Source organism: Bombus impatiens, unplaced genomic scaffold (genome assembly GCF_000188095.3).
Source record: "Bombus impatiens unplaced genomic scaffold, BIMP_2.2 scf_0099, whole genome shotgun sequence".
NCBI lineage: Eukaryota > Metazoa > Arthropoda > Insecta > Hymenoptera > Apidae > Bombus > Bombus impatiens.
The window spans coordinates 339204-349881 of NT_176518.1; the positions used below are offsets into that span (position 1 = coordinate 339204).

Here is a 10678-nt window from a genome sequence, read left to right on the forward strand (position 1 = left end):
GAAGGTCGCCCGCGCGGTCGTTCGCGATCTATTTCTGGGTCACCGTTTCGATTCGGCCCGAGTTTTCTCCTCTTAGCAACCGGCTTGGTCCTCGCCATCCTCTCTGTATCCTCGCTATTTTTATGCGAATTCACCGGCGAGTATCGATTTTTTTGGAAAGCTCCGTTTGCACGGAATCCAGCCTCTGCAACCGGACGAAGTGCAACAAGGAAACGAACGAATTACGCCTCTTGGGAAACGATCCCTTCCACGAGACCAATTACGAAATACTCCTTACGCCTCGGTCGCGTTTGCTCTTTGCGCCTCGCTCTCTTTACTCGTGCATTCGTCTCTGTCTGCATTCAGAGAGAAAGAGAGAGGAATTCGATCGAACTAAACTGTCGGTTCGATTCGATCATCGGTGAACGATTGTTGCGTTCAAAGTACGTATTTCTGAACGTCGTGTCTGTGTCATAGTCTTCGAATTCGATGTGTTCCGTACCCAGGAAGAAAAGCATATTCGAAGAAGCGGCGCTCAGAGAATATTAAAAGCCTCTTGGTAATCGGTGACTCGGTGCCAGTTCGGTGCTGCTGTAGAGCTCAGCCGGTTCTGGTGGCTCGGTCGATGCGCAAGAGCTGCTCACCGATCGCGATCCCTCGTAACCCGCAACTCCAAGGGGGGACATATTGTCGCTTTGTTATATAGTAATTCGTTTCTTTTACAGATCCGCATATAAAGGTCGCGGGTCGACCCGATGACGTACGAGCCGCAAAGGAGAAAATAATGGAAATTCTGGACACGAGGGTAAGCAGCATTTTTCCACTGTTTTCGTCGTAGTCGTCTCGTTTCGTTTGTTTGGTGAACCATTCGCGCACGAGTCGGTCGGCGAGGGTATCATCGAGCGAACAACGGAAAAGAGAGATAAAAGCGTGCGATCTCGCGACTGGTGTCACGGGCGATTTGCTGCTGTTTACCGATACATTACGTCACTCGCGAGCTGCGAGATTAGCGGTGACCTCGTCGATCGAAATTCGACTTTCAGCGGCATAGAACCGATCGAATCCGCGTGCTGTACAAACAGTTCTTCACTCTTATCACAGATAATCCATCGAATGATAAAAAGCTCGCGCGTTGTGCGTAGCAAGACCTCTATAACGACACGGCGCGATGTAACGTAACTCGATGCAACGGCTCGTTGTATTCGATCATACTGGACGACGGAAACGTTCGACGTTGCTCGCGCGCGAATTGTACATTTCTTACCGGTCCAAACGATCGGGTGCGGCGAATGCGCGCGAGCAACGATCTCCTTCGTTTTCCTTTCAATGCCCTTTCTCAAAAAAGTCGAATTAACGCGAGGTCGCTGCACCATTCCGTCTGCACGAAACTGTCGTATAGTCGAGGCAGCCAGTTTCATTTTTCCATTTCGCATCGTGAAACTTTCGCCGACTTGTATCAACATCTTTGGCAGTCTGACTGTTTTTCTCGTTGGTCGCAAGGTACTACGGAATCATTAGAAAGAAAGGGATGTAACCGCAACGCATAGGAAGAAGGTATTCTATTTATACAGGCAGACGGAGCCCCGCGAATTCCTCGTCGAGAAAGCGAGACGTCATGCGAACCAGTCTCGCTCGCGTTAACCGACCGGCCGAATCGGCCGCCTTGTATTTCCTTGCCACGTACCGTTATCTCCAACTCCAACGTAACACAGTCCTCCACCGGCCGTGTAAACTGCTCTTTCCTTCTCGCTCACCGTCTCCCACTCATTTTCTGCCTCCCGCTTCGATACACACTGCCTCATCCACTCTCTGCGCCACATCTCACCACATGATATAGTAATGTGCCGTATCGTACCGCACCGCATCGACTTTGCTCGATTCCGATCGTTTCGAATCGCTTCCAACGAAACGAAGAGTAGACGTACTTACAAACCTGTTGCTCTGACGATCGAACGCCGTGAATGTCGCACGATTTCATAAGTAACAACCTCGTCGTGGCTGTTCCTCGTTGGAACGTGAGATACGCAGCGAAATCACGCGAATTTAGCACGATCGAGGCAAATAAGAGGCAAGTATAGAGGCAATTTTCCAGAATGCGTAGGGAGCGTTCACCTTTACGCTAGTCGTAACCTGAACGAATTCGAATCGCGTAGCCTTTTACATAATGTTTGATAGACGGTCGGACGATCGGGATCGCGTGCATATTGCGTCGAGTACAAAATTCAACACATCGCGTTGCGTGAAGAGTTTAACGGCTTCCTAACGTCGTGGGCGATGCGTAATTTTCCATTAGACTCTACGTTGCTCGATGCCGCTGTTTATCGAAATTTATCTTTCTCGTCGCGCTATCCGCAGTTTCGGCCGACTTCGTCGTTGAACCGTGCTCGCGCTTCGCTCCGATACACGCCGCGTCGATCGATCTCGCGATCTTCGCACGCAACGTTGGCGTTAAACGCCTGCTACGCCAGTAACGGGAACCTCGAAAACATCGACGACGATCTTTCGTTTCGATTGCAGCAAAGTAACAGAGTAACTATGAAGTTGGACGTTAGTTACACGGACCATTCGCACATCATTGGAAAGGGTGGACTAACGATTAAACGGGTGATGGAGGAAACTGGATGCCATATCCATTTTCCAGACAGCAATCGAAGTAATCATCAGGAGAAGAGCAACCAGGTGTCGATTGCGGGAGAAATGGAGGGAGTCGAACGTGCCCGTGCTCGTGTCAGGGTAAGTCGAGAGATTCATCTCGATCGTGTCTGACAGATCTCGATATATACCTTTTCCTCCGGCTTAATGTACCTTCGTTATACCTATCGATCCGTTTATCTTTGCAGAATCTTACGCCTCTGATCTTCTCGTTCGAGTTACCAATCATGAGTGCGTCGCAAACAGTGCCCGATTCCACTTCGCCGTACGTAGTTAAAATTCAGGAAAAATACAACGTTCAAGTGATGTTTCGTACCAGACCAAAATTGCATGCCACTTTGGTAGTTGTCAAAGGTTGCGAATGGGAGGTATCTCAAGTGAAAGAAGCGACCGTGCTTCTAATTCACTACATGTGCCAAAACTTAGCTGTAAGTACGATCGTCCTCTCGTTCTGTTATCGCCTTTGCAAGATCCGATTTATTCGAATCTCATTCCTCATCCGAGTAGAGTCAAATACAAGTACAAATGTCAATGGAGATTTCGCCGCAACATCACAGTATCGTATTGGGAAAACAGAGCAGTAATTTGAAGATGATCATGCAACGCACAGGCACTCAAATAATGTTCCCAGATGCCGGAGATCCGAACATTCCTAGCTTAAAGAAGAGCAACGTTACGATCACAGGTGGCATCCACAACGTTTACTTGGCTCGACAACAGCTAGTGGTAGGTCATGTCATCCGCGTGATTCGATTTTCTTATCGCCAATCGGTGAACCGTTTATCTGTTCTGTTATATTTTTTTCCTTATACTGACTCGTCTCTTCTTCTCAACGCACTCTCTGCCTCTCTTCCTCTTCCGTACATGCAAAATACACATATATCATACCGTTAACAACATCGGTCCGATAACGTCATTTCTGTTTGTGAATCCAGTTTACGATGACGTAAAATGATATCTTGTAAAAGCAGAGGAAATTTTTCTTCAGGGTTCCCTGCCTTTGGTCCTAATGTTCGACCTTCCTGAGGACTCGATGTCTTCGGTAGATAGCGAGAACGTTTCCCAACTAATGCAGTCGTTGGACGTGTTCATAAACGTGAGGCACAAGCCGAAGCAGAGTACGCTTTCCGTGATCATCAAAGGAATCGAACGAAACGCCAGCAATATTTACGAAGCGAGGAAGCAGCTTTTAGGCCTGGACGAGCCCAGAGTGCACGCCGAGATACCGGCTACCTATCACATTCCAAACGCTGGTAATATTTTCCAAGGAAACTCTACTGGCAATGGCTCCGGTGAGTATGATTCGATTGATTTCACTGACTCGTTCAGCGATACGCTTTCTAACGATTCGTTGTCAAGTCGATGAAATGTTAATGATTAATCGATCGTGGAAATATGATTCGTAGGTCCCAATAGTTTAGTCAGCAGTTTATCGGACAATTTGTCGAGCATATTAACGGTGAACACACAGAATTCTCCATACTGCGTATCGCCTGTTCCTCATTCGCCAAATCCGATGGCCCTGTCGCCTCATTGGGGTCATTTACCACCATTACCATCCATCTTTTCGCCACTGCCGCTTCATCACTCTTATCCATATCCACACCTTAATCACCTATTGACGACGCAGCACGTAATGCATAACAACGCGATGCCTCCTCATTCACATGGACTGCAAAATCACGCTTTTACCGGTATCGGACAACTTCATTCGAACGGGCCTGTAGGCTTCCACAATACTCACGGATTGAACGGTAATTCGTTAGTGGAAAGCAAGGAAGGTAGCGGTGAGTTTTATCATTTTTCTTATTTTCTCACATTCGATATATATTTCTAAATGCGATTGCTTTTACGACCCGCTATGTTCTTTCCATTAAAAATATTTTCTCTTATTTGTGTTTAACCGCAGCTTATTCGTCGTTGAGCAGCGTTTCCAGTTCTCTATCTAGTCCAGCTATCAGTCCGCGTAACATATCTCCGGTCAATCCTATCGAGAGTAGTCATAATATAGGTGAGTACTCGGCAAACGCCCCCCTTGAAATTGACAGCAGATTATCATTCTGGACTGAACTTTTTCGTTCCACAGATTTATCCAGCATGTTGTCCGATATTACGGTACCCGATCGTCGTGCGCCGGGTTGTGAGAAGAAATCGCTGGAAATGGCTGTGCAACAGAATCTCGTTCCCTTCGATTACGAGCAGAAAAAGATACTAGCGGCGAAAGTGATTCAAGGGAAACCAAGTACCAACGATTATCGTGTTCCTACTTCCGCTTGGTCCGGCTACGGACTCAGTCAATCCATTCCTCCCATAAATACGAGCGACATAAAGAAGGTAAGCGTACCTCTTTTAACCAAAGTGTCATCATTAGGTGTCGATACAAATCGGCGAGTCGAGAACAATATTGGCAAGTTCCTTTTAGCCGCAGGAATCTACCACCTCCCATCCATCTGATTTATGGAAGGAACCAACGACGCCGGTATTCAGCAGAGAGATTGACTTTGGAATCGGATCCGGTAAAGACCGTGTTGGACAGATCGGCTTAAGTTCCAACTACATGGAGCATACGCCCACCACGCATTTGAACAAAATTACAACCCACCGGTACGACGACTTAACCAGCATGTTGGTTAGCGTTGGATTGGAAAAGTATATTCGTAAGTAAAATTATTATTCGCTGAATTTTTGGGTCTGTAACTTTTGGCTTTTGCTCGTTAATCGGCCTCGACGCTAGATATAAGCACGGAAACGTGAGATTTCCTATAAGCGTTAAATGCGTAGATCTGACGTGAATGTGGCGGCTAAAAATCGCTTATAATAATAATACAACGTCGCGTTTTAACGCTAACGTTCAATGCTTATGGTAAATCCCATCTTCGTGTTGCTTGCTCACCTGCTCGCTCATATCGTTCTATACGTTGCTTATTTTCTGTTTGCTAGGCCTGTTCACATCTCACGAAGTGGACATGGCTACATTTCCATCTCTGACGGAAAAAGATCTATGCGAAATCGGGATAACCGCTTGGGGTGCAAGGCGTAAAATAATGTTATTAATCGCTGGTACGTAAACGGCTGTCTCATTGGTAGCGATTTCGTACGTCAATAAATTTTAATACTCACCCGAACATCTGTACGTTTTCAGAAATGAACAAACGTACTAGTCCATTCTGTGGTAGCGCTGCTCCTGGTGCGGAACGCAAAACGACCACGTCGTCGACCTCGTCGTCGATGGAGAAATGCAATCTGGATACCAAATGGTAGTAGGGACGAAACATGTCACGAGTCTCGCAAAATTCGTGAGAACGAATACAAAGAATTTAGACAGGACCGCGTCGTACTTAAAATTAGCCTCGCGTTCGCACGCAGACTCGATTGCGTTTCAAGATGCTCGAACGAGAATCGAAATCGAGATCGAAATCAAATCACGCGAGCCCTTTCGCCGACTCGACAGTAGGATCAAGTTATAATTAGTATGTTAATTTGCGATTCTAGGCACCGAAAGAATAGGCGGATGATTCTTTTTGTGGTCAAGGACCGTTTGCTTTTTTTTTTTATTTTTTTCCCTGCAGTCCTCGATTCACGCGGTCGAAAGGTGCCTTAGGTTAAGAAACTCGTTACTACTTTCGTTTCGTTAGCTTTTTTTTTATGTTGCTAATGGTCTTTCTATCGTGGTCGCGCGATATTCGACGAATCGATATGGTTTTCATATTATTTTGTACGGAGCGCGAAACACGATGCTCCGGGAGTCGTAGTGTCGTTCGACACGTTGTATCATATATGTTTTTGTGTAACGGTGAAGAGTTCGTAATAGGACTGAACGATAGGCGTATACAGTATCTATAAATTAACGATAACGGTTCAATTAGTATAGCAAAGTGCGGAAAAACGAGGCTTTGAAGCTCGATATGCGCGATGGGCGTAGGATATCCCGTACGTTCGGCGACCTGTCGCTTTAGGGAAGTTAAAATATTTAATCTCGACTAAGCTCGAAACTCGGCAGAAACGTAGAACCTAAGCTGGCAACCGAGACGGAAATGCGAACTCACGTAAAGATAAAGCGAAAAGAAGGGCACACGGTCATGTTTCTCTCGGTTTTCGCGAGTTTCGGATTTTCTCGCAGTAGCCGCGTTTTCGAGTTTTACAATGTAATAAAGTATTTATTATTCACTCGCGAAAGACGTCGAACGTACAAATGCGAATGATTTTTCCACGAAGCGGATCGGAGGGGGCGATTGAGCGTTCGAGGGTATTTCGAGTTGTGTCTTTTTCACCGTATTACGATCGATCGTTTTACAGGAGAAACGACTTTCCCGAACTACCCTTGAAACTATAATTTGAGTCTATACTCAGCTATACCGCTAACGTGCAATGCCTGCCCAACGATTCTGCAGCTAAATTATTTTCAATAATCGGTCGTCGTATGAGTGCATCGTGATTCCTCTTCTTTTCTTCATTTTCTTTTCTGTCTCAACATCCGTGTACTTGATAAACATACGGGGAACGAGAATATTTTTGTTAAAACAAGCTGCACGTTGTGGTCCGTTTACACAGTAGTCGTTTTACGAAAGTAAGATACTGGTGTTCTACGTAAATTATTAATATTTTAAATCTTTTTTTTTTTCTTTTTTTCTGAGTATACTCGTATATGGATGAAATGAAAGCGTTCGGCAACGAGCTCATGCTCTGCTCGCTACGATCGACAATATTTAAAGATGTAAACACCTTCAAATATCAATTTATCGCGATTTAAGTGATCGATCGATTTGTCGGTGCGACTAGCGATATAAATTATTGTTTATCGCGTGTCAAGAAAATATTCAGAATATCGTCTCGATGAAACTTATCGAGAATGTCTAACGAGTCGAACGATTTTATCGTTAATAGTTCTTGACTAAGTCTTTTGTGAAATCTTTTTAAGCATAAATTATTGTTGTTTGGTGCGGCAAAATCGCATGCTTGAAAATGATCGAAATGTTAGAAAAGGAATACATGCTATGTGTACTTTATGCGTACGAGTGTATGCGCGCGCGTATGTGTGTGATGTAACAAGACTGTACCCGATCGTCCCTGTTACTCGTGTTTGTGTCGAACATTAACCGTTTTCTTTGATAAAATTCGATTCGAATTTGATTTTCTTCGTCCGATCATTACACCGGTCGGATAACAAAAATCGTGTACCTATCCCATGCTTTCGTAGCGGAGAATTATCGTTCTTGTTTTCGCGGTAGAGATGGGACGTCGCAGAACGATTTTGTCGTAACGATCATTGTTGTTTCCGAGGAAAAGCTTGATCGATGACCGCAAGATTCCTTTTACCGCGAATCCACTCGTGTCCTTTCTATTATTTGTATTTTTACGCTGCTCGAGATACTTACACGATCGATCGATGCTCGACGACATTTTTTTTTAGAGAGATGCGTTACGCTGTTCTTCGATGTTCCTATCTAGAAAAATATAGAAATATAGGTATATGTATATATGTATATACACATGAACACACATACGTACCGTACGTATGTGCATGTAGGTACGTGCATCAGCTGATTTTGCGGGATTTAGCAGATCAATTAGTTGCTAAAACGATTAGAATTAAAAGGAAGAAAAGAAGAAGAAAGGTAAAAAAGAAACGATGATAGGTAAGGAAGCGACAACGAAGCATTCGATACCTAGCCTTCGAACATCACGGTACAGGTCGTATCGTTCGTCTTATTTCCTGTCTTCTTCCTGACACGTTGCATATGGCAAATTTCTTGACGCATATTTCTCTTTCTCTTTCTCTCCTCCTCGATCTGTCTGATACGCAAAAACTGAAACCCCTTTCTTGCTGACGAATTTTATTTCTTTTTTATTTGTGCGCAAAGAAAGAAAGAATAACGAAACGAAATACGGATACAAGATTCGCGAAGGAGAAGAGAAATTGAGAGACGAACATACAGTAACAATCCAGCGAGATCATTCGACTGACCGAACATGCCTTTCTGGAGCATGTTTCCACGCGCAGTGTAATAATAGTATCGATATAGTACGATGCGTATTTCGAAAGACGCTTCGTTTGTAAAAACGTGAAAACCTATCATGATGGCAATTTAATCGTGCGCCGTAAAACGTTTCTCAGAATCGATGAAATACGATCCGGGTGAATCATATTTTCGGAGACTAACGAATAAAATGAAATATACCATGTTCCGTCTTGTTTCGAAACGTTAGGTGTTTTAATCTTGTCTACTTTGCTGATGCGATCTCGCCAAGTTTCTTTCGCCAAGTGAAAAGAGCGACGTGCCTAACAACATTTTTACTACGATTAACGGATTCAGTACTACAGCGGGATATGGTTGTTAATTACACCTACGTCAGGTGATACTATACTATACTATATACGTCAGGTGATCGTACAAGGTACAGCCACGGTACGTCTTTTTAAGTCTTCGAACAATTTTTGTCAACGAATATCAATCGAATCGTTGGAACGATCTGGCTGGTGCGATCGCACGCTCGCGCAACTTACCTATTACTGTAGAGAATAAGCAAACATTCCAATCAAGATTAGAGCGCAACCGAATCGAGATATCGAAGAAATCGAGTGGACGAAAAGAATTCAAACGTGTCCATCCGAATGTTAGCAGGTAATGAATGGACGTGCCCGCCCATCGTGCAAGTAAAACTACTTAATGAATAAACCAACGACCAATCTATGTAACGCATATTGCCGCGAATATACGAAACGGAAAACATTTTAAGGCGGCATGATATTTTTATACGATAATCCAGTTATTCCGATAAGCAAGAAGTATATCATATACCAGATCCATCATCGTTTCGTTTCGAAGGAAACACCGAATAAATCGTAACGTTGTATGAAAGCAGATAGAGAGAATTTTGTATTGGTATTTTTAATAAAAAAGAGAAAAATAAAACACAATGCATGTACAATCGTATGTATAAATAGAAATATATGTATATGTATATGTATATGTATATATATATATCTCTGTATGTACAAAATGTTTGTTTATTGGTATAAGACGGAGAACGTTAAAATGCCGTGCTCGACATTTCTCGTTTGCTGGAGGTCGGGGAACTGGCTTCGTACGTTTTCATACTAGTAGCGTAGAGTCGCGTGCTACACTCGGGACACTGAAACTCGACCATCACGGTGAAGTGAGCGTTCAAACAGTAGTAGCAAAAAATATGCTGACAACCCGCGTGTACCGGTAGAATCGGTGTATCGGTGCAATAGGCGCACTTGGTGGACAAGTTCATGGTCGGTAATATGCCTTGTAAGTGGACGGCCTTTGACCGCGTGAATAGCTTCTTCATCGTGTGCTTTAAGTAATGGAAATTGACCATGGGCAAGCTGGTAGTAAACAATTCCATCAAACCGTGCCATAACAGTTCTCTGGTCATGTACGAGTAGCCGATGTTTCTCGGTTTGTGAACAGTTGTGGAAGAACTCGCGATTCCGAGTATATATTCGACGATACGAGGCTGCGTCCCACGATGCATAAAGATCAACAAGTTTATAAACTCGAAGAGCTTCAAGACGTTCGCGACACGATCGAGTAAAATGGTGAAACGACGATTCGCGCCACTATCCACGAGTTTATCTCGTACATACGCCGGACCGATCGTTGAAAGCATATAGAGAATGGACTTTGCGCTTGTAATGTTTTCGTAATGCAAATTGAGCAGTTGCTGACCAAATGTCGATTTTCCGTGGCGCAGCGAGAAATTCCATATGAAGAATTTGAGGAGCGCGTCGATCTCGGGTTGCCATCGATCGATCTTCTCTATCTGTTGATACTTGCCGATTTCCCTGGCTTGATTCCTAAGCACTTTGTAGATTTCCTCGTCTAACTGCACCGCATCAATCTGATTGATTCGAGAGACGTAAGGTGATGTCGGCATCTCCAGAGGTGATTGATCGTAGGTTTCAGCGAGACGGAGGGAATGAGACAACGAGTCCGAACGCGGCGCGTCGCGCGGCGGAATGGCGCAAGGTCGTGGTCGACGGTCGATCGAGGAAGCGATTATTTTGGTCGTGGCGCGA

The 10678-nt window shown here is 44.4% G+C and overlaps 2 protein-coding genes across 8 annotated transcripts in view; one reads left to right on the forward strand and one right to left on the reverse strand.

The window, feature by feature from the left end:
- Positions 1-8832, forward strand: part of LOC100743930 (protein bicaudal C homolog 1-B) — an 18440-nt gene extending 9608 nt beyond the window's left edge. For 4 of the 7 annotated variants that reach the window (XM_033318455.1, XM_003486129.4, XM_012394697.3 and 1 more), the window contains 11 exons: positions 705-784; positions 2497-2712; positions 2820-3059; positions 3139-3357; positions 3620-3923; positions 4038-4418; positions 4541-4642; positions 4718-4965; positions 5054-5288; positions 5572-5691; positions 5774-8832. In XM_033318455.1, coding sequence (XP_033174346.1) covers positions 705-784; positions 2497-2712; positions 2820-3059; positions 3139-3357; positions 3620-3923; positions 4038-4418; positions 4541-4642; positions 4718-4965; positions 5054-5288; positions 5572-5691; positions 5774-5892 — 2264 coding nt within the window. In that variant the 3' untranslated portion in view covers positions 5893-8832. The remainder of the gene's footprint in view (positions 1-704; positions 785-2496; positions 2713-2819; positions 3060-3138; positions 3358-3619; positions 3924-4037; positions 4419-4540; positions 4643-4717; positions 4966-5053; positions 5289-5571; positions 5692-5773) is intronic. The other 3 variants (XM_012394698.3, XM_033318456.1, XM_012394700.3) reach the window with 2 other exon arrangements.
- Positions 8833-9550: 718 nt separating this feature from the next.
- On the reverse strand, positions 9551-10672 carry LOC100744049 (peroxisome biogenesis factor 2). Its single transcript, XM_012394712.3, has one exon. It carries the CDS (start codon positions 10534-10536, stop codon positions 9664-9666), a length of 873 nt encoding a protein of 290 aa, XP_012250135.1. The 5' UTR covers positions 10537-10672; the 3' UTR covers positions 9551-9663.
- Between the last annotated feature and the right edge of the window lie 6 nt (positions 10673-10678).

Excerpts from the sequence above, each read along its gene's own strand:
- LOC100744049 (XM_012394712.3), bottom strand. The coding sequence starts at position 10,536 with ATGCCGACATCACCTTACGTCTCTCGAATCAATCAGATTGATGCGGTG.